This window comes from Scardinius erythrophthalmus (assembly GCF_964197995.2).
Source record: "Scardinius erythrophthalmus genome assembly, chromosome: 1".
NCBI lineage: Eukaryota > Metazoa > Chordata > Actinopteri > Cypriniformes > Leuciscidae > Scardinius > Scardinius erythrophthalmus.
This window is the reverse complement of record NC_138221.1, coordinates 44,782,515-44,809,572: the sequence shown is the minus strand read 5'-3', so window position 1 is coordinate 44,809,572 and position 27,058 is coordinate 44,782,515. Positions and strand designations below refer to the sequence as shown.

Below are 27,058 nucleotides of genomic sequence, written 5' to 3'. Positions count from 1 at the left end.
GCAAAGTTTAACCAAATCCAAAATCTTGAGCTGCAGGTCTCAGTCGATGAGCATTACTTTTCATCTTACAGCACAAAGTGGCATCTCAGTGCAAAACATCCACAGATGGTACTTCAGTTTGTATTTTCACACAAAGAGAGAACAGGAAGTGAGAAAAACTACCGGCTGGCATCACACATCCTGCTCTCATATACGCCAGAGCTTCGAGAAGGTGAGACTGTTATTAGATGTCAAAGAATACATTTCTCTCCCACAATTATTCTCACTGTTGCACTTGTTCCCCTTCACCAAATCTCACTCGCTTTTTGTATGCCATTCACTCGTTCCCTAGAGCGCCATCTGACCTCTTTCTGCTGCACAGCTCTGATATGAGTGGCACATTTTCCATAACAGGGACAGAGCTCAGCGCAGATCCAGGACAATGTCATGAGAACTGCTCTACTGACAGCAGACACTCCAGCGGTGGGCCAAATTATGCCTTCATCTTCTCTTGCCCACACCACAGTTTCTCAAACCTCCTTTAAACTTGATCTGATTAATAATAAATAGCGCAAATTAAAAATTGAACTGCTGAACTGAACAGAGAAATCCCCGCTCTAATATAAGTGAAAGTTTGAGTGTTGGAAGCCGCTTTCCTGAACCTGAGTAACCCTGAATAAGTGCAGAACTGGTAGCACGAGCGGCTTCCTGTGAAGCTGTGATCAGGTGGCACGCTCTAATTACGCACTCTGTTGCATCTCTGAGACGACGCCTCTTAGTCATGGCTGTTGAGTTGGCCTGTAGCTCTAGAGAACAACCTTGCGCTGAAATCAGTTTTAATTATGCCCAGAGGTTCGACCCAGGGTAACCTTACATTAAACGCTGTGAGGCTTTAGAAACGGGCTGGCTTCATCACCTGTCTGAGACGCCCCTCGTGTACACGGAAAACATCAGTTATCAAGGTGTTCTTTAGCTGTTTGACTACCCCACGTACTTCCATGGTTAAATCCCACATTAAAACTGCCAACACATAGGCTCTGTTCCAAAACCTTGCAAGCTAGATAGCATATTAAATCATCAAGTATGCAGTCTTTTAAAACACTTTGTTTTTAGTTACAATTTAAGGTAGCAACGTATGCATTCTTCATAAAAGAGGCAATCCCAGAATGCATGTAGAGGCAGCTCTCTAGGTTTTGGAGCACAAGTATCGTTCTCAATGATCTTAATCATTCTTATTTTGTGAGGGTCTAAAATCCCAAGAGGGCAACAATGTCATCTTAAAATCACAAGGACTTGATATATATATATATATATATATATATTTTTTTTTAACTAAAGAGAATAAGACGAGTAATAATGGCATTATTGGCAGCCTGCACAAGCAGCTGGCACTGACGTCCTGTCAATGGCAGGGACGCAACAGTTGAGAGGGGTGAAGGAGAGAAAGATGGTTCTTGTGTCTCAGTTTTCCCCAGAGATTGCAGGGCTTTTCCTACTTTTTGTAGGAAAAGCCCTGCAGAGTTTTCCTACTTCTTGAAACTTAGTTTTATAAATAGGGACAATCTTTAAAGGATGAACAAAAAAATGTTTTGGTCAACACATTAAAAATAACATTTAAATATGATATTATAGTTTTGAAGTGCTGGAAAAAGATGTGTAGGCTACTGTTATAACCACGATATACCATAGTTACAGTAAGTGGTGTTACTACATTAAATCCAAGGTGAATGTTGCTGATCTGTGGACCAAGCCTTCTATAACTTGTTCGTTCATGGCACATGTTTCTCCTGGTTTCCACGTCAGCGCTGTTTGATCTGATATATGGTTTATAACAGAGAATTCTGCGTCAAATCTGAATGTTTCTCACTGGATCTCGCAGCAATGTTATTAATTCTGTCGCGAACTCAATGGATTTCTTCACTGGATCTCCACGATGTAACTCTTTCGCGTGATCGCGATCGGCCCGCGACTGGCGAGAGAAGCTCTGCGCTGTCTATTATTGGTTCGAACTATTAAACGGTCTATGAAGTAGAAATGAGTAGCGCAGCGCAGCGCAGTTTTTTTGATTTTATTTAATAACATGTCACGGAATACTCTGCTTGAGGCTGAGATGCGTTTTGTGTTTAAACTGCGAAGTGCCTGCAAACTTCTATTTCCCCGCAGTTCTGGGGTAGCGACTGCAACATTCGCAGCTCATGGAGTTCGTCACCTTACTTACAGTACCTCAACCAGCTGAATTTTCGTAGCCAGTCTTCCCGAAAATAGTGGGTTCAGGCCTTTATCATCATCCGACCGACTGTGTCTGTCTGTCCGTGACATTGATATTTGTCTCCGTCTCCTTCCCACAGACGTTTAACTTACGCGCGCTCGCTTATCTCTAGGACCCTCCCCCTCCACACATTAGCCAGTTACAGTGGCCATTCCCTATTCTTCTCACACTCATTGGCCTGCCACACATTCCGGATTCTTTGACGCGCCCCTTCCACGTTTAACGTAAAAAAAAAAAAAATTACTGGTCGCACATGTGCGACTGGATGTAAAATTCAGTCGCACATTCTCAAATTTTGGTCGCAAAATGCGACCATTTGGTCGCAGTCTGGAGCCCTGGATTGTTAAACTCAATGAACTGCACTGACCTATACACGCATAGGTTTAGTTACCTATGATCACGCGCGTGAACTCGACAATCAATTACTATGGACTTTGACCGAAAACAGGAAGAAAATACAGGTATGTGTGCTGGCTGAAATAACATAATTTTTATTAATATCTTTCACATGATCTTTCACCGTGATCACTCTGAAGGAATCACTCACATTTTCTGTGCACTTGTAATGACACATCAAGGATGTTAAGAGGCTAAAAGCAGGTTTAGTACTTGCCGCATTGAAGTCAACAGGGTGCAAATTTTAAAAAGAGGATAACACGGTGTAGGCAACACCGATTTTTGTCGTTGTTCTCTGTATTGACAGCACTCCAAATTTACAAAAAAATGAGCTCAATGTTAAAATTGACCGGAGTTCTCCTTTAAAGGTCATCATGGGCCAACTCAGGTTTGGGCATCTCTGTGTTAGGGGTTTTTCTTCTCACTGTTGCCTTTGATTTATCAGATTTTTTTTTTGTGTGTGTGTGTGTGTGTGTGTGTGCGCGTAATTCAAAAATAAATGAATGAAGTGCAAACTTAGGTATTTAAAAACTGCTATACAAAAAAATAAAAATAAATTTTTTGACAAATCAATGCACATACTATATTACACTACCATATTCCCACATGGATAATATGTATATTATTTCACTTAGATGTACAGTACTAGCATATACTGACATTTCACAGGACATGTCAAAACAGGCTACAGTCAGCAACTGGAGCGCTCTGCAGTAGCCCACGTTTAGGCAGACAATAATGTTACTGCACACAGAGTGCGAGCAAATATTGTAGCGTGAAAGTCTTTTGAGCTTGTGGGTGTGTGTCTAAGTGTGAAAAATAGAGGAAAGATTTTGAGTTATGTGTGAGAGAGCAAAAAAGATAGAGAGCGTGTGTGAGAAAGAGGAAAAATAGGGCAGAGCATGAAAGGAAAACGCAGCATACTTCTCAGCGTTGGCGGTAGCTCTCTGGGGGAAAGCGGATCCTGGTACAACTATTAAGCCTCCCTATACTTACCCGACACACACTCAATAAAAAATGAGCCCCATTTCTTTGTGTTATTCAAAGTTAACCCAGTAAGAGGGGGATGGATACAAATGAATCAAGGCCTCATCATTACCAACACCATTATGGTAATGGGACAGTGCTACTGGGCACAGAGAGATAGAGACACTGGAGAAAAACGAGGGAACGTGCAGGATGAAAACCACACACTCATGTGAGACTACGATGTAGGTCACTTTGCACCAGAGTGCCGTTGAGTCACAGGCCTGGATCAGTAGCTCAGTCGCGTGACTCATCCCTTTAAGCTCTGCCCTCTTCTCTGCTATTGGTCAATGAGGACATGACAGGCTGCCTTTTTTGCACAATAGTCACATATTTTAGTTGGGGAAGTGGTGAAATAGTTTACTCCTACCCCTTGTGCTGGTATCCAGTCTCACAGGTTTTTATATATGTATAGGTTTTTATATATGATAGAAATGTGCTTTACATACACTACTGGTCAAAAGTTTTAGAACTACTGGTCATAGATTTTTAATGCTTTCAAAAGAAGTCTCTTCTGCTCACCAAGGCTGCATTTATTTGATTTAAAAACAAACAAAAAAAACCAACAGTAATATTGTGAAATATTATGGCAATTTAAAGTAACTGTTTTCTATTTTAATATATTTTAAAATTGAATTTATTCCTGTGATCAAATCATCATTACTCCAGTCTTCAGGGTCACATGATCCTTCAGAAATCATTCTAAAATGCTCAAAAAACATTCATTATTATTTTCAATGTTTTAAATTTTTTTTCATAATTCTTTGAATAGAAATTTCAAAATAACAGCATTTATTTAAAACAGAATCTTTTCTAACATTATAAAATGTCTTTACTGTAACTTTTGATCAGTTTAACAAAAGATCTTAAAAGTATTAAAAGTATTGATTTATTTTATTTCTTTCCCCCCAAAATAAAGTAAAAGTTCTTACTGACTCCAAACTTTTGAAGAGTAGGCTAGTGTTTAATGGGACAAAAGCTTTCCATTTCAGATAAATGCTGTTCTTTTGAACTTTCTATTCAAAGAATCCTAAAATAAAAAATGTAAAACACTGTTGTCAACATTGATAATAATCATAAATGTTTCTTGATCATCAAATCATCATATTTGAATGATTTCTGAAGGATCATGTGACACTGAAGACTGGAGTAATGATGCTGAAAATTCAGCTTTGATCACAGGAATAAATTACACTTTACTAATATATATATATATATATATATATATATATATATATAGTGTGTGTGTGTGTGTATATATATATACACACACACACACACACACACACACACACATATATACATATACACATATATACATATACACACACATATATATATATATATATATATATATATAGAGTGTGTGTGTATATATATGTATATATGTATATATATATATATATATATATATATATATATATATATATATATTAGGGATGTCCCGATACCACTTTTTCACTTCCGATACCGATGCCGCAGCTTTGGCTATTTGCCGATACCGATATCAATCCGATATTTTTATTTTATTCTTGAACTAATACTAATAATAATAAAATATAATGGAAGCACTTTGCTCAATTAGCCACTTAAAAACATCTCACTCAAATGGAGAACAAATACTTCTCCAGTATATAGTCCACAACAACAGTTGATAATGAAAGACTGCCAGCCTTTATTCAAAAGACCTTGAGATATGTTTGGCAACCTGAATGAATTTAAATTAATTTGCTATATTTCAGATCAATATATTTGTTTCCTTAAAATTTTAATTAACTCTAACTTTATTCTCATCTAAATTATAAATAATGTATTTATGTATAAAATAATACTACTTTTAAAAACACATTTGATTTTCTTTTTCATTCAATGTAGAATGTGTAACTTAAAAATAAACAGATTAGTGCTCTAATTTAGGACAAGAAATGAAAACCAATGCAATGATGAATGTCCAAAAGATGAGATAATTTTTGCTTTTAAACTGTGTGTGTGTGTGTGTGTGTGTGTGTGTGTGTGTGTGTGTGTGTGTCAGTTACAGTTTGACAAGAGTTTACAGTTTGACAAAAGCACAATGTTGTGTTTTACACAAATATAAGTAGGCTAAACACTTTTTGCAGTTTTAATGATGTCCTGTATGAAAATGACGGAGTATGTTTTTATGTTTCCACTGTTCGATCGCGCCCGTGCCTCTCTCTCTCTGACACACACACATTCCAGCATTGCAATCTTGACATCGCAGCCTGTTCATTTTTCTGCGTTCACACCAAAACGCGAATAGAGCGTCAAATTTGCATCTATCGTGTCTAGTTCGATGCTTGAACAGTTTGAATCCATTCGTGCGTCCAAAGCGAATAGGACGCGCTGCGCACGTATAATGATAAAGTGAGCGTTTGAAGCGAATCACTGTAAGAGCTGAATAAACACAGTATAAGAAGTGCGCATTAAAGTCTTATCCATAAACTCTCTCCCTCTCTCCCTTTCATTATCAACAACATACACAGCGAAGTACACAAAACACTCGTTACAACTAACAGTAAACAAATATATGCACACCTTTTCAGTGGGTGCTAAATAAACTGGTAAACCTTATATCCGTAAAATGACTCGAAGAGCTGTCATAAAGAGCGCACTCGCACTTTCATTTCTTCCGTGTCCAGTCACGTTAGTCCTGTCGCTCCGGAGAGTGTAAGCTTGATCACAAACAGTACTGATCCATCCTCGAGTAACAACGAGAGTAAATGAAGACTGCTATGTTCATTCTTACATCCATCAACAACACACCTCAATCGCTTAGGAGACATTCTTGTCTACAGCTGCTCAAGCGTCGAACAATGGCGGACTCTGTGTACAGCTCACTCAGGGCGGGTCTGGGCTCAAACTGAAGTGTCAATCAACAGTCGTGGGAGGGGCCTGTGCAAAGTGACGTCACATTGCGCCAAATCTGAGAACAGCTCATTCTGAGACAGTGCTTATGATATATTGAGATTGTAAAAAAACCACTGCGTGGATTATCATTCTAGGGTGGTTTTGCTCACACACTGCCAACACACATTTATGTTCAAACACCATGTAAAAGTGAATTTTGCATTATAGGTGCCCTTTAAACAATATGACTGCTTTTGTTTGTATTTTTAATCAAATAAATGCAGCCTTGGTGAGCAGAAGATACTTTTAAAAACATTAAAAATCTTACCGATCTAAAACTTTTGACCGGTAGTGTACAAGTGATATAGCATACTACTGTTAATATCCAAACATAGCCCATTTCATACATGCACACAAAAAAGATGGATTTACACAGGCCTTGACTTTTCTACAAACAGGGTTGTTTATATATATATATATATATATATATATATATATATATATATATATATATATATATATATATATATTATATGGGTGACAGTGCACAGAGACAATGTTTAACTGCAAACGCCTCAAACTTTATCTGTCGAAGAGGAGCTGCACTGAAGGTCTGAGTGATTCAGAAAAGTGACTAGACCAGCACAAACAGATTGACACTGCTGGATGGTCAATTTCCATTTTGCAACACAGTCATGACTTAAGCTGCAAACGTCTTAAGCGAAACATAGATGGATATTTTTTTTTAGAGCGAAGGTACTGAGCAGCTCCCAGGCGCTAGACTACAAGCAAAGATCTCATGGTCTGATTCATGAGTCATTGTTTACACAGCACACAATAGGTCATGGGAACAGCATTTGCCCACAAACCAGTACTGTTGTTCAAGTAATAAAGTCTTCTCTAATCTTCACTGTATAAAATGTCTTTCATTGAGCGTCCTGAATGCTCAGAGTAACTTAAACTTCTCTCATCTCAAACACATGCTCTTTGTGTGGATTTCAGTCAGCTGGTGAATGGACTGAATCACAGGGACTTTTACAGTCCAAGTCAAAATAAAGTCATATGCATTTGCACTGTCAAAAAAGGTGCTGACTTGACAGGCAGAATGTGATCATTTTAAAATGACATTTGACTAATTTGACTTTTTTTTTCAACACAAAAATGTAATACTTCATGTCTTAGCAATTCGATCAACTCATTTGTTTTAATGAATGTTAATGGAGGAGAGGCTTCACTACATTGAACAAACTGCTTTTATGGGAAAACGGTGATAACTGTGATAACAGGAAAATAATGCATTTTTTTTTTCAGCTGTTGTTCAGCTTAAATCATTTCAGTGTTGATTCAGTTCTGCTGTAAATTATTAAATTAGTTAATTTCATCTATAAAAGCAGTTCTGCAAATAAAAAAAGAATCATCCAGCTCAGTTTAAGTTCTCTTACAACAGCGTCAGTCCCATATTTTGAAGCATGTTGTTAACAGTTTTAGTGCCCATTGACCGCTATCATAAAAACAAAAACAATCACAAACAACATCTCAACAGATCATCTTTCATGTTTCACAGAAGAAAGTAAAACTTGGACAATATGAGGCTGAGTAAATAATTTTTCGCTTGTGGGTGAACTATACCTCAACATTAGATTAATAAATGCTGTACTAGTAATGTCCATGCATTAATAAACACTTATAAATCAACTGTATATTAAAATTGCAAGAATGCAAGCGAGTATCAGTAAGAACTAGGACTGCATGATTAATTGCGCTTAGACCAATTTGGATTATTGCGATTATGAAATCGCAGAGGCTGCGATTATTTTTTATGCACAGCTTGTCAGTGATGTACGGCGCTGATCCATCTGAAAGCACTGTGCTTATGACGTGCATTTGAAAGAGCAACACGCGTCAAACATCTTTCCAAACATAAGCATTTATGAACCTCTTGTCCAACAAAAGACAACGTTTATTAAATCAAATCAAAGCATCTCAATCTTCTGTTTATTCAGCCACAGCGATAGTATGACGGCGCCCATAGGGATTTCCTGGGATGACGTGTTGTCAACTTCTGCGGCGGGGCATATTTGGCACATCTTAAATACACATTGTGTAGGCAACTATAAAATGTACTATTCTTCTCACACTTCACTTCACTGATTGAAGTGTTGTAAATCTCATATATACAATTCACTGAACTGCGGTGCGTATATGGCACCCATTGTGCGTTATAGATCAACTAATCATGGTCATTATAAAGGTTTCTTAAATGACAAAACATTCACTTACATGCATTTAAGAATAAAAATATCAGCCAAGGACTGAATGACATGTAGCTAACGCAACCAATCACAGTTCGTTTTGTTTAGTGTGAAAATGTCCCTAAAATAATAGACTGGTGTGGCATCTAATAAATTATTCATTCAAGAACATAGAGCCGCGAACTTCGCATACTTTCGAAAATCCAGCATTCAGTTGATCCTGATGAACGCTCATTGTCACAGTTGTAAACGTTCTTCTTTCATGAGGGGTTTCGTGTCACGGCATTTAAGGTGATGCATTCTAAAATAACGCTGAACTTGTGCAGGACATGCAATGAATCAGGAGAGATGTCGCATTTGGCCAGAGAAGGCAAAAAATGTGAAAAGAACTGCTGAAATTTAAAGCTGGTTTGTAGCATACCAAGAATATAGACTACTTTGCTGTTATTAGTACTGTAACTGTTATTTAGTGTTAAATTATTGTAGATGGGTTAGGTGGCTTAGGTTTTATTGTGAATTTGTCATGTAAATTAGTTGCGTTTCGTATTTAGACTACTTTTTTTTTTACATTCAATTTTAAGACGACGTTCCTTAAAATTGTATTTTACCGTCGTTTTGAGGCTGTAAAAAAAAAAAAAAAAGTAAGTATTAGTTTAAGGAACTGGTACCGTTTTAAAAGTATCGATTTGACACCGCTATCGAAAAAAACCCAAATGATACCCAACCCTAATTGGCAAATTAGGCCTTTGCCAAATCACGAGCGGTTTCTTTTCGATGAATCGTGCAGCTCTAGTTAGAACAGGTCGCAATAAATCAAATCACAGTCTGCAGTCACATTCCAGTTAAAGTATGTATAGCTGTCATTACTGTAGCTATAATTTTAATTGCAGCTGTATAAGTGATTATGGAATCCTATCAATTATTTGTTTCATAGATAAATTGCTAAAAATAACATGTAGGCCTAGCCTATTTTTGTGGTAGGGACAGGATAAAGGCAGGGAAAATACAAATTTGTACCATCCCAATTGGGCCAACAGGTAAAAAACATCACTACTGCAACCCTGGATTGGTATTTATTTCCAAAATAGTGACATCATCATAAACTGTATAAAAGTAGCATTCACAAATTGCATGTTTTTCCATGTCCCGTTTAAGATAGATTTGACAAAAATAGCAGAGATGGGTATTTAACATCCATTGCCCCATATAATCATTCATTTTGACAGTATAGATGTAACACATAATCAGTGACAGCCTCTCTCCTATAAATACAGCAGCGAGTGGCTGATTTGAGGTCCAGTGTTGCTAGCGAGCCCACGGTGGAGTGTAACAGCACAGAGAAGCAGTGACTTTTCATCACGGCAGCTGAAGTCAGCAGGGTGAAGCGTGAAAGCTTGTCAGGGCTCTTTGTGGTCAAAACCAAGAGGTAGCAATTTTCCAATTAAGCCACATTTTTATGGGTTCCTTGGACAGCAGAGGGAAAAGGAAAGCCCTGAAAACAAACAAATAAGTGTGGTGCAGCACGTGGAGACAAGATTAGCATTTCCCAAAGAGCCTTATTACAGTTACGTCTCAAGACACTGGACTGCCTTCCTCAACCAGGCAAATAAAAACACAAAGGCAGGCAAAGAGGGAAGGGATTTAATTAGATCAAGGTCAGTAATGAGATTAGCTTTTCGCTAAAATCTTCATGGGCGGAGTTACGTGCAGGATCCCTATTGGAAACTGTACAGGAATCAGGATCTTGAAGGCTTACAGTTTGTCTCCAAATAGCTTGCTTAGAGCTGGCTCTCCAGATACCGATCCAGTTACGTCCCACTGCACCCTGCACATCTCAACCAACCCTGAACTGGGCTGTCACGCGAGCCCCAATTCCAGAGAACGGTTTATACGATGACAGGCGTGCTTAGCATATTGTGGACTTACAAAAGGGCCAAGTGAAGGGGGCCGGCTCAGTCATAGCTGAGGGAACCCCTGATCTGCCACTAATAGCCGCTGACCTACATTCATCTGCAACAGCTCATGCCTCAGTGAATGCATAGAGAGGGACTCCAAATAAAAGAGGGGCTGTGAGACTGTTAGCACAAGTTAAGTACTTTTCTTACACTGCCTATAAAGCCAACAGCCTCTTAAACCTCAGCAAGGCCTGAGCATGTCTACGTCAGAGAGAAAGAGAGAATAAACTATGGATGGAGAAAAACCGAAAGATGGATAAAAGCAACAAGCTTTCTTAAAAGTATTTTAATAGCTCCAGTAACCAAAGAAAGCTGCTCATCTTGGTGGTTTGCTGCTTCTAGGCATGCACGATTTTGGTAAAAAAAAAAATATTAAATTGACATTTCAGAAAGTTATTTAAGAAAAATTGTTTTGTTTTTTCCCCCCAAACCATCAAGCTTTTACACGACTCGGAATTGTGTCTCATTTTGGTCGCATATGCTCCAAAACAGATTCTGCAAGAGTTTCACAAACTTTCAAGCAGAACTGTATACATATGCAACAGTTTATTGAGCCTTTTCTTTTAACAGATTTAAAATGGTATTTTCTACTCCCGTGTTGTGATTTAAAAGACACCCGGTAGCAAGTAACATGACTTGTTGACAACAGTTAATGACAGCCGCAGTGGAGGGAAGAGTTTACGTGAACTTTAATTAAACGACTTCACATTAAGCTGTCGAATGGCTTCAGAAGGCTTAGAATATAGTGCACAAAAACTTTACAGTGCTTTGTGTGTTTATGCCTTTTGTGGGGCTTAACAATAACACAGAATAGTGTGCACAATTTCGGATTTGGAATGGTTCCGTCTGACCGATACCCGTTCTGGCAAAGAATGGCAGTATTGGAGCCAACACCGATACTAGTATCGGATAAGCGCATCCCTAGAGGAGACAAGATGAAAAGAACACGGTTACAAATAGGGATGCACCGATCCAAGATGATTCAATGTTACTATTATTATACTTGATCTGTAGATAAAGGTCAATGGTTTCACAAAACAACTTTATCTTGCTGGACTGTATTGCTGTACCTTAATCATGTTACTTTTTATATATAGTTACTTGTTTTTCATGAATGTTTTTTACAACAACACAAAGAGCAATGTGTAACGATTTACCAGATTTAGTGCTACACTTATTGTCTCTTATTTGTTCCCCACTAAATAATGTTTTTTTTTTTTTCACTAAATGTTCAGATTTCATACAATTATTGTGCACTCGTGATTTTTCTAGAGTAACTTTTACTGCTGAATTATACACTAATCTAGTTTATAATAGCATTTTAGTCATAGATTATGATCATATATTTCTTTGATTTGTTGTTTTTCTGTAAAACTGCGCTGGTATCGGATCGGATCTGAATTTTTTTTTTCGTGCATCCCTAGTTACATATCAAATACCCAGCACTTGATTCATCCTGGTTAAAGGGATAGTTCACCCAAAAATGAAAATTCTGTCATCATAGACTCTCCCTCAAGTTGTTTCAAACCTGTATGAATTTATTTTTTCTGCTGAACACAAAAGAAGATATTTTGAAAAATGTCTGTAACCAAACAGTTGACGTGTCCATTTACTTCCATAGTATTTTTTTTTCCTACTATGGAAGTAAATGGACACGTCAACTGTTTGGTTACAGACATTTTTCAAAATATCTTCTTTTGTGTTCAGCAGAAAAAATAAATTCATACAGGTTTGAAACAACTTGAGGGTGAGTCTATGATGACAGAATTTTCATTTTTGGGTGAACTATCCCTTTAACTACTTCACTAAAACACTCCCACGTGGTATTTTTCATTCTTTCCTTCTGTTTTTGTTTAATTCTCTTTTTTGAAATTTCTCTCTGATCTGTTTTGCCTCCATTGTTGCTTAAACAAGAGGACCCTGCAACTGCGTAGCTTAACGGGAGTCTCCAAATGACGAAAAAAACTTTAATATTTCCAACAATGTTGGAAAACTTTTATCAGAACAATTTTGATATTTTTTAGTTAAGGATGTTAAGTGAAGCGATTTCTCGTAGATGTTTTCTTTCGTTTTATATAGGCTAACGAGGAGGTGCACTAGGCATACGTTTTCCTTGATTGGTTTTCACTGAAGAATTAGGCTATACGTTGTTGTTGAAACCGAAAGTAAAAAAAAGTGGCGCACGTTCATTGTTTCACACTGTGTAATGAGTTCCATGTCTTTATTAAAATCAACATATTAATGATTTATCTTTCATCCACCCACGACCCACTCGCTATTAATTGGATTGTTATTTTTTATTACTTGGCCCGTATTATCCACGGATGTAACCGCATCACTAATCCACACAATGGATTTTGTGTACTCAAAATCAGGGCTCCAAGTTCATTTCGGAGCCCTTATAGCTCATCACAAGTGGTTCACTTGTAAAAGAACAGTGCCACACTTCACGCTGAAACATTTTATTAAAATCGCAGACTTTGCAATTTGATAACTGTACTAAGAAATCGTAATTCTGGTTTTATTTTGATTAATAGTGCAGCCCTAGCTGCTTCGTCCATGAAGAATGGCTACAGTTCGCCGTGACATTGCAAACTAAAGCTCTTACCGGGAGATAATGAAAGAGCGAGATAAAGCCAAGAGGGCAGGGAAGCAAAGCAGCAGGTAAAGGAAATCAAACTAGGTCAGATGTCAGACGCTGTGGAAGTAGGATTAGAGAGTTTAGTTGTCAAGGATCCATTTACAGTGTCTTTATTGCCATTCGACCCTACAAACGGCCCATCTTGTCAAAAACAACTCTAAGAAGAGTATAAAACGCTAGATGTGCATCGGTAAGTACCGCACCCAACTCTCTGGTCCTTTTCTGGTGACGGCCGTTTTAATTAGTGTTAAAGAATGAATACTAAGAGGTGGCTTAATCACTTCTTGACATTTTTGTCTTTTATTTTATTAAAGCTACGAGCCAAAGGCCATCAGACACCAGGAGTTATTTCTCCCATCAGTAAGATGTAGATAATCACAGGACGAGTAGAGCAGTCGTTCCCACAACTCTATTAACTGTACGCGCCTCATTAAGCCACTATATTCATTTGCGGCACCCTACAGAATTCATTCTGATAATTAACAATCTAGCATGTGAAGAAAAAGCAAGCTCCGCAGGACAAAGTGGTCCATTTCGCATCCTCGCTTGAGGAATATTTCAGCCACGACTATGTTTAATACTCTTCTGACTCTTTGAGATCTCACCAGGGGGAAAAAAATAGATGAAAGAATGAAGCTACTAAATAAAGCCATTATTTCATGTCGCCGTCATGTAAGGAAAGTTGAGACGTGATCCATAAAACAAAATTCCGAGGCATTAATCATGCTGTTATGTGAAACTAAGCAAAAAGTGAAAGGCCATCTGGGACATTCAGGACTAGACAAAAAATAAATAATCTGCTGGACATTACAGACATGCTAATTTCGTTCCCTTTAACCTTCCCCAGCCCAATGGTCCCTGTGAGGCACTGCCCAACCCCTTTCTCAACGGGCCCCTTTGCCAGAGCAGGTTTTAGCCCCCAGGCCTCCCTTATTTTTATTGCCTGTGTTTATAGCTCGTCTTGGTTTCTCTTTCTGCCCTCTTTTGCTTGACATTTTACGGCGTGCAATATAAAAGACGCCCTCTACCCCCCCCCTCCTGTCTGAGTTTTTAAGTCCCTCTTCGACAAATTCTTTTTTTCTGCGCCGAAATCCAGCCCTCAGGAATTCACTTGATGTCACTGGCCATCAGGAAACATCACAATGGGTCAAGCGCAGTCTTTTGAGACAGATCATGCACAGCTGGACGACATTCATCTCCTACAACTTAAAAAAAAAAGAAAGAAAGAAAGACTTTATCTCACTTACTTCCACACATATTATCAAATGCTGCTGTGAGATACGCAATACTGCTAAAATAGAGTTTCCAAACTCATTTTGGACTGTTGCTGGTGTGTTTGGAAGTAAAACAGATGTGGTCATCCATCTGAAATCAATATAATCGCTCAAGTCAAAGAGCATCTGAAGCACGGGCAGCATGGCTTATGCAGCTTTAGCCTCAGCCCAAAATCTGTCAATATGTTTGGGCACGGCGTCCTTCAATTCCGCCTTAGCGCTACATAAATAGAGCGGCCCACTCCAGCACTGCTTCCTTAAACTGCGCCGAGTCTACAAAAAGAGAGCAAGAAAGAAACCAGAAGAAGAGTGGACTTCCAAACATTCAGAGTACTGATTTAAACCAAAAACATGGGAATCAAAAAACTAGTTAACCTTGCCCTCAGTGACCTTCTCATGTGCAGGTTTGCTCTCAGATTCTACCGCCATAAAGAAATGCAGCATAACCTGATAGCACATGAGAAGAGATCTAATGTATGAAAAGCGCTTGTGGGTTACAGCACATGGCGGCACTTTAAAGCAAGCAACAGCCATTACAGCTGGAGGGCTGCACATCTGATTTGGAAGGGCGCCATGTGTTGCAAAATCCTGCCCTATGGCCTTGTGCAGGTACAAACCTCACTGTTCTCTCCTCCATGATTAAAGAGCAGCTCTGCTAATGTTCAGCCTTTGGGTAAAAATCGTCTCTCTGATCTGAAACTTCAAGACACCAGATGGGTGATGTTTAGAGTGCAGTATACCCACAACATAGCCTACACATTTGACTATTAACCTGTCATGGGTCATTCTTTGGCACTAAACTAATACAGATCACATCAGTCATTAATGATACACTTACCACTTCATCACTGAGAATAAATCTTGAAATGGAGTGAAACTAAGAGATGAAGGATCCAGAATATGTCAAGTTTCATTGCATATCAAATCTTATTCCAATATATTGGGCATCTCTAAACTATAGCATGCACAAATCAATGTTACATGACTATTGGGCTTTGAAGCACTATGCTTTCATTTGGGTCCTCTTTTCTAGTCATTGTTTTAGGAACTTAACAGTTTAGGCATTTTAACTGTGCTATCCAGAGTCCAGGCCACAACCATTCATGGTACACCACCAGCTGGTCACATTTGCGTATGCCTTAGCCTCCCCCAGTCCACATGGCACAGATGTGGGGTGTGCGAGTTGCTTCTCTGCCTGGATGTGTGCTGCCAGAGTGCCAGCAGGTCTAGTATCTATTGCAAGTCCTACTCTGTATTTAAGGCTAAAAGAAATAAACACTCGGTCAGCCAGCCAAAACCACAGCAACACAAGCACAGCTCTTGCCAACAAGGGCCACTGGCAAAATGCAAACTAGCAGCTCTCCCGGTCTGTGCTCAGCAGCAGGCCTGCCACGCTGTCTGGAGTTCAGGCAAACCCCAGTCCTAAGTAAGCCTCGGTTAACCGACGGACCAGGGCAGTTACTCTTTCCCTCTCAAACTCCTCTAATTCTCCCCTCATTCTGCAGGAATCCCTTTTTTCCACTCTCCATCCCCTCCCAGCTGCAACCGGGCCGGGCAATTGCTCCCACCGGCACAGCACTGTTCATGGGAAACAATAAAACGCCACATGCGTTTCCTTAGTTAGGGCTTCCACACCGCAGCTCCATGTGAGGCTCATCAAGCCACTGATAAAAAAAAAAACATGAATGCTTTACTGGCTGGCATTGACATTTTTATGCAAATTATGGATGCACTGATATGCCAATAATTATTTTCATGTTATGACTGAAATTAAAAACGTTTGTTTAAAACAAACTACATAAAAGTAAGACAAATATCACAGACGAACGTTTTAAGTGCTACAGGTGAATTTAGCTGTCACAACATTATAAAGTACAGTATGTAAGTACAGTATAAAAATGGATATTAATTTCAATTTCGATCTTGCAGAGGCAATCTGAATGTAAAAAAAAGCAAACAAGCATCAACCGATACCAATGAAAAGAACAACCACAACTGATTTAAATTATATAGTTAATGATTACAAAATATCATGCATCCCTAATGCGAATTTTGGGATATGGGGAAAAAAGTGCTGGATGGACACAAAGATATATTATTCATTTCCAAATTGTGTTATTAAAAATGTAACTTGATGTGTATCTGTTTGTTCTGAAATGCCAGAGCCATGAAAGTCTGTCATGAAAATGATCGGCTACCATTACATCTCAGATCGGTATAACAATGTGCCTCTCCTTGAATGAAGTAATTTGTCTCCAATTATTCGCAAGCAATGTTTATCAGAGTGTTTTGGTAAATGTATCACTTTTAGTAAAAGAGCCACAGTGGTCTGCCCAGTGGCATATAACTTCCATTTATATTTAGTATCAATGTCCTCAGAAGTGATATTTTGTTCTTTTAACCATGTGATGAAAACGCTAGCTGTTTTTGCAATATTTTGATTGTCAAATTTACAATTTGGACAAAAACATGACTAATGTGACGCTGTAAATAATAAAACTGTGATGATATACAGCAACAAGATGCACATGCTCTTCAACAACGTGTTCACGAGAGATCAAGCTCTCCACTAAAACAAAAGAGATACATTGGAATGTCACGAGGACGCTTGTGAATAGAAAGTTAACAGTCTTTTAGTGGGGGAGGAACAGCAGAGAGATCCGACCGCCTGCTTTCATTCTGCTGGGTCCCAGGCAGCCTTCAGAATGATGGAAAGCTTTTCAAACACACCGTGATGGATGCCTCCCTGAGACACGGAGCGCCAGAGCCTCTCACTGCGCCGAGGTACCAAGGCCTGGAAGGTCAGGGAGGTGGAGGGCTTAATCCGCTCCTGATGGCCGTGAAGGTGCTCATGTTTGATGGCCACTAAGAACCAAATCACACGGCACGCTTCAGAAAAAAGCAAGATAACACAAGTACCAAAAAAAATGCAACTAAAGCACACTTCACTTGAAGTGTCACTTAAAGGAACACTCTGAAAACATCTATTATTAAAAGTCTCATGATCTGATGCGAGACTAAGAATGTGGTCATCAAAAATGCTACTGTCTGACTTTAATTATTCTGAGGATTATCTGGAAGAGCAATGCAATTCATTGCACTTCAGTCAATCGCTCTCAAGAGTCTTTCTAGCTCTTTGTGATTTACTCTGCAAAGTGGAAACAATGATGGGTTAAGCAAGAGAGCACAATCATATGTGCCACCTCTGAAAGTCACTGCTGCAGAAATCTGGACTAATATAAAACATCATATTGGATTTAAAACAAAGCACAACCCACAATGAGGTCTGCAGGGGGGAAAGGGGGAACATTTGACAGTATATTCCATCCTAACATGCCCCTTATATACAAATAAATAAATAAATAGCTTGAGTTGTTTATACAGGGTCTAAGGACGCCACTTATTCGTATGACTTCATTTAGATCTCGTAACCTCTGAAGTTGAGAGTCTTGCTCTACGTGCCCTTTTCAAGAACCATAAATACTTTGGCTGCTAGGACTGTTCTCCGTAAGAAAAGGATGCTGAGCTGCAGAACAAATCATCCCTCAAACAGGCTTACACAAGATTAGCACTGTTGACATGCCCCAACAATCACTAGAGACCATGTTTCCAGACAGACTCTGGTCCCCTGAAATGTCACGCTTCTGTTGCAAACACATACCATACGCTGTGAGAAGAAGACATCACAGATTTCTTGTGGCTACAAGCTGTGATATTGCATGCGTTCCCTATTCCTTCTAGGACGTTCTTTTTCCATTATGCTCTCAACATTTAACAGAAATATTATATAGAACAGCTAACATTCAACAAGACTTTAAACTAAAAATATAACATCTCAAATCAGATAAAATACCAAGTATTTGGGATCCCAAGTATTTGGGACTTAAGAACCAACATCCGAAACAGAAAAAGATCATCAGGTCCTTAATCCTTTTAAATACAGTGGATACTGGGAAAAACACCTAATCTTTTCATACCTTTCATTTCGCAAATAAAAATTATGCTTTCCTTTTTAAGAACGTCAAGCTTATTATATAAATAAATAAATAATAATAATAAAAACAGTAAGAAAACAAGCAGACAGTAACTGATGGTATTCATGTAGCTTTGATTCAAATGTGGCTTCATACAGCTGCTGATGATGCTTCTGAGATCTTCCCCAGCTAAGTAACCTTGTGCCACAATGTAGTGAGCAGTGGTCACTGGAAGAAACTGCCTCAAAAATGACCTTTGACCCTCCCACGTCTAAGGAATTTGAACCCACGTTGATTAGTTTGTAACTCATTCATTACAACATCAATTGAAATCTGATGGAAATTCGGTGCCTGAAAGGGTTGATGTTCTAAAAACTACATGGCCTGAGATAATGGTCATGCTTGTGTACACGATGACAACCCATACATGTAACATTGCATAGCTCTTACACTATAGATCATTTCATGGTAATACTTGCTGGAAATAAATTGATCCTCCTGATTCTATCATAACAGGCACTAAAATAGGTTATATTGACGTGTATTAGCAGCTGTCTAGGTAGTCAGCTCACTAGATTTGCCACACACGGCCTACATGTATACATGCTGGAAAATACCCCCACTCATCAGCTGACGTGTAGTCGCTGCCCCTGTGAGAGCCCCAGTGACCCCCCCCCCCCCCCCCCCCCAAACATTCAGCAGTCGAGTGAGGAACTCCGAATGAAATTGTCCGCATAATGTTAGATCAGAGACTGTTAAGGATAAAGAAAACAAAATGCCACCTACAGTGATTCGAGCCGCTCCAGTGCGGGGTCCTGTATCCGCGGGACACTCCCGACACGAGGCCTTTATCCGGGATCAAACAGCCTCGGTTCTGGTGGTAGTAATCCATGCTTAAAAACGGGTTCGGACTAGGGGTCAGTCCAACAACGTCCACACTCTCGTACATCGTGAAATGCAAGCAAAATATTCTCCAAAAGTGAACGTTTCCTTCTTAAACTCGCAGCAAAAGACTCGAAACGGTATATACAACTGGAAAATGTTGGGTGGAGATATATATATACACACACACAAATAATAATCCTCTTATCAAAACAATAAAATGGGAGCGTCTCTACGAAAAAATGCAATTGCGCACCATAGCGTGCATAAAACTTGAAGAGAAACGGTGCTCTTTTCAATGTTTATGTACAGTTCAGCAGAAGCTCGCGCTGTCCACGGGGAATGAACTACATTCTTCAGATTTTAAAATCCTGCTCCAGTTGTTACAACACAGCGTGCTGTTGAAACTGTGGCTCTGTATGAGACCCAATGATCGATGTGAAACTGCTACATGAGTAACGTTAGAAGCAGGATCTCGCGCGCAGCCCGTGGAAACGGTCGAAAACTGTTCGGGGCGATTGTTTCTAAAAGCTCACAAACCCCTCTCCGTCACAAACGTTTCGTTTTCTAAATGATATACGTTAACAGACCGACGTATTGACGCATATTTACTGTAAACAAGCAGCCGTCCGCATCGATGGGAGAGCGGCTCCGTCTCGTGAATAATCCCGTTGGAAGGGAGGGCTCCTGGTCAGACACGGGAAGAACTTGCTCCAGTGTTTCCAGACCCTGCAAAGACGCGAACTCAAAGTAATGTCTTTAGCATCTTGTGTCGAAGCCCTCGAATACTTCTGGTAAATTTCTCCCTGAAAAACAAAAGCGATCTTCGACAGGGTAACTCTAGTCTTCACGCACTTTCCAGGCTATCCCACACAGCAATTCTTGACGAGTGTCAGCAGCTGCGCATAAGCTCCGCCTCAATAAACCCCCACTCTGTCTGTACCGCTCTCTCATTGGCTGCCTATAAACCTAATCTCAGTCTTATCAATGTGCCATCAATAAACGAGGACCTGTCGATAACAAGCTGAACTATAAAGTTTTTACATGCACAGGTTTACATTTATTCGACTGCCTTTTTCTTAAAAAATAAAAACAAACCTATAAAGTATAAGAAAGAGGACAGGAGTAATTGGGACATTACTAGCCTACAACTGGATTTTAGTTGTACTAAAACATTAATTCTAACATTAAGTATCTTAGTTTCATCATAAAATCATTTTAGAGAAGTTTTCATACCGACACAAAATGTTCAACTTATGGACAAACAGATAGGCCTACATATTTTAGTAAATAGGTTCATGTTTACAATTTGTGCCATTTAAAGAAAGTACGGTAGACAGACTCTCAAAATTTAGAGATGAGGAAAAATCTGCTTATCATGGTGACATCTTGCTCATGGTTTAAAGATTTATGGTTAAAAACCAATAATGGCCCATTGTGAATGTATAATAAATAAACATGCTGATCTCAATATTTATTTACCAGTCTATTAAAATTATATTTAATAATAATAATAATAATAATAATAGGCATATGCACTGATCACCTACTACTCTTCCAGTTAACCACCATGATGTCTCTGTAAAAACAGACACTCACTGACCCCATGACTGCTTTATCAATACAAACTGAGGTAAACAACACATTGCAACACTATCTAGTTTCCCACCACAAAATCCATAGACACTGTCTGGAGAGCAGTCCTCATAACAAGGCAATGAACACTCGGGCTCCAGCCCTACAGCATCCGTCAGCTCAACGCACCAAGGTTGCTGCCATCCGCTGATGGCTCCATCCATCAGTGAAACGACGTATTAGCCTCCCCTTATTTTCCGGCTTCAGCCCTCGCATTTTTGTCCTTGACATGTAAGAGGTACTGTATTGATTTTTCACCATCTAAAATATTAGCCTGCACACAAAAGGCCGCTCATTCAATAAACACACGTTTATTAATGGGCAGTCCTTTTAATCCAACCAGACCCATATAAATCTGTCTATGAAACGGTCAAGGGGGGAAGTGACTGGCTCTAAGTAAAACTGCTTTACATTTGTGGCAGTTTAAATGTTTCTCGCAAGACATAACACATCCACACACAGTAAATACTGTTAAGGCAAAGTCACATTTACTATTGTTCAGTGAGTTTTCGCTGGCAGAATGGTCATTTCAATAGGAATCCACACAACTGGGAATTTCGCGTGAGGGCGAAAGATTTACCCATGCAGATGTTGCATCGGGCTCAGTTAGTCGTGTGAATTCACCACATTGCCCAACAGAGCGCCTCTGTGTGATCGTTGCTTCATACATCGCTATATTGGCAATAGACCATGAACATTTTTTGCCTGCAAATTTTCACTAATATGACCGTACCTTTACACAAAGGCGACGAGTTGAAATTTAACTCTACATCTCTAATTTAACAGGGATTTTACTAAATATTCCATTATCAGGATTGCACAGCATTGAATAGTACTACTATATGTTCTATACTACTATATTTAAATTGTAAACCAATATTAGACATCTGATTGTGTAAACAGAATTGTGTGACATTTCAAAAGAAAAGAAGTCATAACTTTGATTCTTCTAAACAACAAGAGAGTGTAATAAGCTGCATATGTCATCATCAATGGAGGCAAATGACCTGAGATTCGCAATACCTTGAGACTGCAGGAGTCGAGAAGGGCAGTATATCAGGGGAGGAGGGGGTTGTATGGCGGCTGTTAGGAATTCAAAGACTTTATGGGGCTTTAGGAGGAAATGCATGAGCAAACCTGCTGGCAACTTGAAAGTGTGAGGCTATTTATTACCCTCAATCCACCTCCCCCACTTCACTTCCTCTAAATACGCATAAAAAAAGCTTCTTTAAATTCTATTAAGCTTGACTTCTTATCAATGGTGCATGATATGTTGTTAGGAGCGGATGCCTGCCTTAAGAGAACATATAGCACAATGTCAATGCAAACTGAATTTGGGAGGTGTTAGCATACTTATAGCATATAGTCTTAAATTGGTCAGTCACATGACCCAGAATGCCTTGCCCTGATGAACAGATGGGTGTTTGCATTGACTCACAATGCCTTTAATCTGTTTGATAAGGAGGGGCCATCATTCAATACTGTTACAATGAGCACCTGTGCTAACTCATTATATAGTAAGCACAGTATGGATGTGTCACATGCTATTAACACCAACAAAGGTCAAAAGATGATAACATTCAACACTCTCAACAGTGACAGCTTCTGAACTCCAGCTATATAAAAATGCATATGACAAAGTGAACCATTTTCCTATAAAATGCAATCACATAGGCAGTACACTTAATCTGAGTGATATAACCTTGATCGTAATCTCCGGACATGCACACTATTAACTCTTCTGTGAACCTCGCTGAAGCAATTTCCTGCAAGCGAGTTGGAGAGGGTTATTCCTTATATAGTCATTAATAATCAAACAGCATAGCTCTTTGTAAATTATGGCCCAATATAAATGCATTGAGAGGTTTTTGCTGTTACTATTTGCCAGCTGATGCTTACATCTGTGGTAAAACATATGGTGGAGATTAGCTACCGTGAACCGCTCTGCCAGATGTGTAATGTTAGCTGGTGAAGGCTACTGACTGGTCCGCAGGGCCGCTGATGATCCTGATTGCTTGAGCAGTCCCGTCTCATTACTCTTGGCTCAAGGTCAAGGATTAAGTGATGAGAATAGATCCAGCCTATTACTATCCTTATGGTGAGTTGTTTGTTTGAATGTGGGTTTGTGTACTTGAGGGTGAGTATGTGAGACATTTACATTATCATTATAGATTTACAGTCATACAGACATTATACATTTTAAACACACTCCAATCCTTTCATCATTTTTTGGGGAAGATTTAAAAGTGATAATTCACCCAAAAATAAAATTCACATTATTTCAACTGTATGCCTTTTTTCTTCTTGAGAGTCAATGTATAAAAGCCCATTTCCACCACATAAGAAAAGAAAATAATGCTTGGGAATTAGGGATCTAACGATACCCTCATGTCACGATTCCACACATATCACGATACTGATCTCACGATACGATATTACTGCGATATCCAAAGACATATGGTAAAAGGTTAACAAAAAATGTACTGTTGATTAAAATGCTAAATTTGGTACTACATTGGGGGTGTAAATCAATAGGCTTGGTGCTGGCAACCCAATACAATGGTGACACCAGAATAAAAATATTCATGATTCTGAAGCTGAAAATACAGAATTATTTTAGACGAATATGCTTGCACTCTGTCACTGACTAGATACAGTAAATTTAAAATAATGTAGGCCACTTTTTACTGGTAACATAAGACATTTGGCGTTATCAGGACCCATTATACATTATATTCAACATTATATATAGTAGTTTAATGTAGTACTGACACTAAAACTCTGTAAACTTGAATTTATTCATTTTTTGGCGAACTATACATAATACAGATTGTCACTATCCACGATACATATTGTTGGATTTTTGTATTACGGTATATATTGTTACACCCCAATTGGGTATATCATAATTATGACAAAAAGTCATAAACGAAATTAATTGAAATTATGAGAAACTATGACATAACTATGAGATAGTTACAATTATGATACTGTCATAATAATGAGATAAATACAATGTCAAATTTTTATGTAATAATTATGACTTTTCATGTCAGAATTTTGACCTTTCGTCTAATTTTGTTTTACTTATCTCATAATTATGACTCATTATCTCAGTTTAATATTGTCATAATTATGATTTATCAAATATATAAAAAAAATCTTATGTGGCATAAATAAGCTTCCATACAAAATGTGTTTATTGATGTTTTGGACCCTTTGGCTTCGATTATGTGTATTAACAAAAACAGTTGAAATTAATTGTCACTTTTGGGTGAACTATCCCTTTAATGCATCTATTTGCTTCTAAACAAATTTGATATATTATTCTGACATCTGCTTAAATTAAGGTGCGGCATGAGTGATCAAGTCCACTTCACCTGTCCCCTGGCTATGCATCATAACACCCCATTGACCTACTGACCCCTACTGACTCAAACAACAGATGAACAGCTCACTGGCACATATGGCTATTTGTATTGGGTCATTTGCAGGGAAGACATGAGTACGATTTGTCTAAAAATGATTTATGTGTACATTAAAATTGTTTCCTGTAGTACAGTATGATTATTATAATCATCATCAACAGGTCATTCTACAGTATATAGTCTCCTTAACAACCTCACATTTAACAGCTCCTATCATGATATCGTTGGTCTTTTGCAATGTTTAGTGACCTATATGTAGAATTCTCAGTCTTTTCACCAGTAATGGCCCCAGCGCAGATCGAGTGCAATAGGGAAATGTGCCGAGCTGGTTCAAATGTTAATGGTCCATCTAAAATCCCCTGCTTAGCCAGCAGGTTGGGGAACAAAAGCCCCATAGAGGTGCAGCTTGCAGGGTCTGGACATGACAAATGCGGCCGAGACCGGGGCAGCGGTTGCTGTGGAGCTCTGGGGAGGGAAAAGTGGGGGCAGTGGAATGATCTACCAAACCCAAGTCTCATTGAGGGTATCGCATCGGGGGCAGCGGGGGTCACCCCATCATCATCACCATTTCAAAGAGGCTAAGAGCGAGGTGGAGCCGAGTACAGGGTGGGGGAGGTCCGCTGACCCCGACCAGTGTCCCAGCACTACTCCATCTTCTGCGGATGGTAACGGCATGAAAGAAAGCCCCATCATCTCTACTCCCATCATGACAGGGAGATATTGAGAGGCCAGGAGACAGATAGGGGGCTTCTCTCTAAACAGACCCATTACCTTGACACCCCCTAGAGGAAAGACCTTCACCCCCGACACTCTCGCTCTTGATTTTTCATTCCGGCTCCCTTTCACATGGAGAAAAAACACACAAAGGACCCAGTGGGATTGCGCTGTGATGATGGGCCCCGGGCAGGAAGAATCTGGTACATTACATAGATGGGCGGCCAAAACAAAAGCCAGTGATTTTTCCGTTTAAAGGAGTTCTGAGTCATCACACGCAGAACAGCAGAACAGAGCCACAACCAGCCTTCCAGGCCACCAGCTCTCTATCTTATCAAAGCAGACCCACTCCCCACGGAGGACCCCATATCACCACACATAAGAACATCAAGCGGCCTCTGTGATAATGCTCAGTCTTTACTGCCAGTGGCTTAAGCCTAAGCCCCATGCATATCAAAAAGCCCTGAATGTGCTGGCCAAACCCCTGCTTTGCATATAGATACTGAGCCTATTGACATATCGATTCTCCTAGCCAAGGACCCATGAAAGCAACCGACGCAAATCCCCCCTTTAATCAGCGAAAGCCCCCTAAAGCGGTCTGAAGCAGGAACAAGAGCTAGTCGCTCTGCTACAGTACCCTCACAATGGCCTGGCAAATGCGCCATTATGACTTGTTTGACCCTCTTCTCCAAGTGCACTGGCCACTTTGAGAGGGTAATTAACCCATCTTTCCCCCACCCCTTGATACAATTACAATAGAGACACAGCATTCCTCAAGCGCTCTCATGCACTTGCACTGGAAGACAGGGGCAGACGGGGGCCGCGAACGGGTGGGTTGACCGCAACTCACGGAGCATTCAGAGGCTGAGCGCTTCAGAACAACCACAAAGAGATTACAGGTTCAGAGAAGAAAATGTTAATGAGCTGTTTGGACATCAAATTAAGGCATGGAATTGATGCACTTGCAAGAAATGCTACTTATGTCATAGTGATATAAAGCAAAAAAGTCAGCATGAATTGCTGTTTGCAACCCATTTTAATTCAGTAACGTGACGTATTTCAAACAGGACTTTCAACTGGACTGTGAAAAAAGGCTGTTACACACCAGAATGAAGCTAGACTGAATGAGAGTTTGCTAAAACAATGCATAAATAGCTGGCTATTGGTTAACTTTTAGGTTTTCAAACTGGGGTCAAAATGTGTACATGGGGGAAAAAGAGAGAATTATAATAATACATATTAAGTGGTCTGTGGAAAACAGAGAAAAAATAATGTAAAAATGTGCAAGGATGAAAAAAAAAATATATTATTAGGTGATCCATGGGGGAGAAAAAGTGTACAAATATGTAAACATAAATAAAAAATACATACATACTGTATTATTATAATAAATATTATTGGGTGGTCCAGAAAAATTCATGTAAAATAAAATATATAAACAAGCACAACAACAACAAAACTAATACTTATTTATTTATTTATTAAATAATTAATTATTGTTATTACTATTAGGCAAGGTACAATAATAAAAAAAAAAATAAGTTGATGGATTGGATAGAATTTGACATTATTATGGTTTCATTCTGCTTTCTAAAGAATGGTTTATTTATCACAATTATTTCTATATATTAGATATATAATAAGTTTATATATCTAACAGTGCTCTAATGGTCAGAAAAAAGAATATTGTATCAACTTACATGAAAACATTTTTATATATTATGAAGGTGGACATCTAATTTTTAGGTGCTTGGTTTCTGGGTTAAGA

At 39.0% G+C, this 27,058-nt stretch overlaps 1 protein-coding gene across 5 annotated transcripts in view; it reads right to left on the bottom strand.

The window, feature by feature from the left end:
- The window catches only part of rarab (retinoic acid receptor, alpha b), a 117,926-nt gene that overhangs the window by 17,151 nt on the left and 73,717 nt on the right, over positions 1–27,058 (bottom strand). The window contains exons 1-2 of one of the 5 annotated variants that reach the window (XM_081363066.1): positions 20,126–20,448; positions 19,418–19,505 (exon numbers count right to left, since the gene is read on the bottom strand). The exons of 3 other annotated variants lie outside the window; for them this stretch is intronic. Coding sequence is in view for 1 of the 2 variants with exons in the window: in XM_081363062.1 (XP_081219188.1) it covers positions 19,418–19,580 (163 nt within the window). In the remaining variant the exon portion in view is untranslated. Of the gene's footprint in view, positions 1–19,417; positions 20,455–27,058 lie in introns of those variants that run through there. One more of the 5 variants, XM_081363062.1, reaches the window with a different exon arrangement.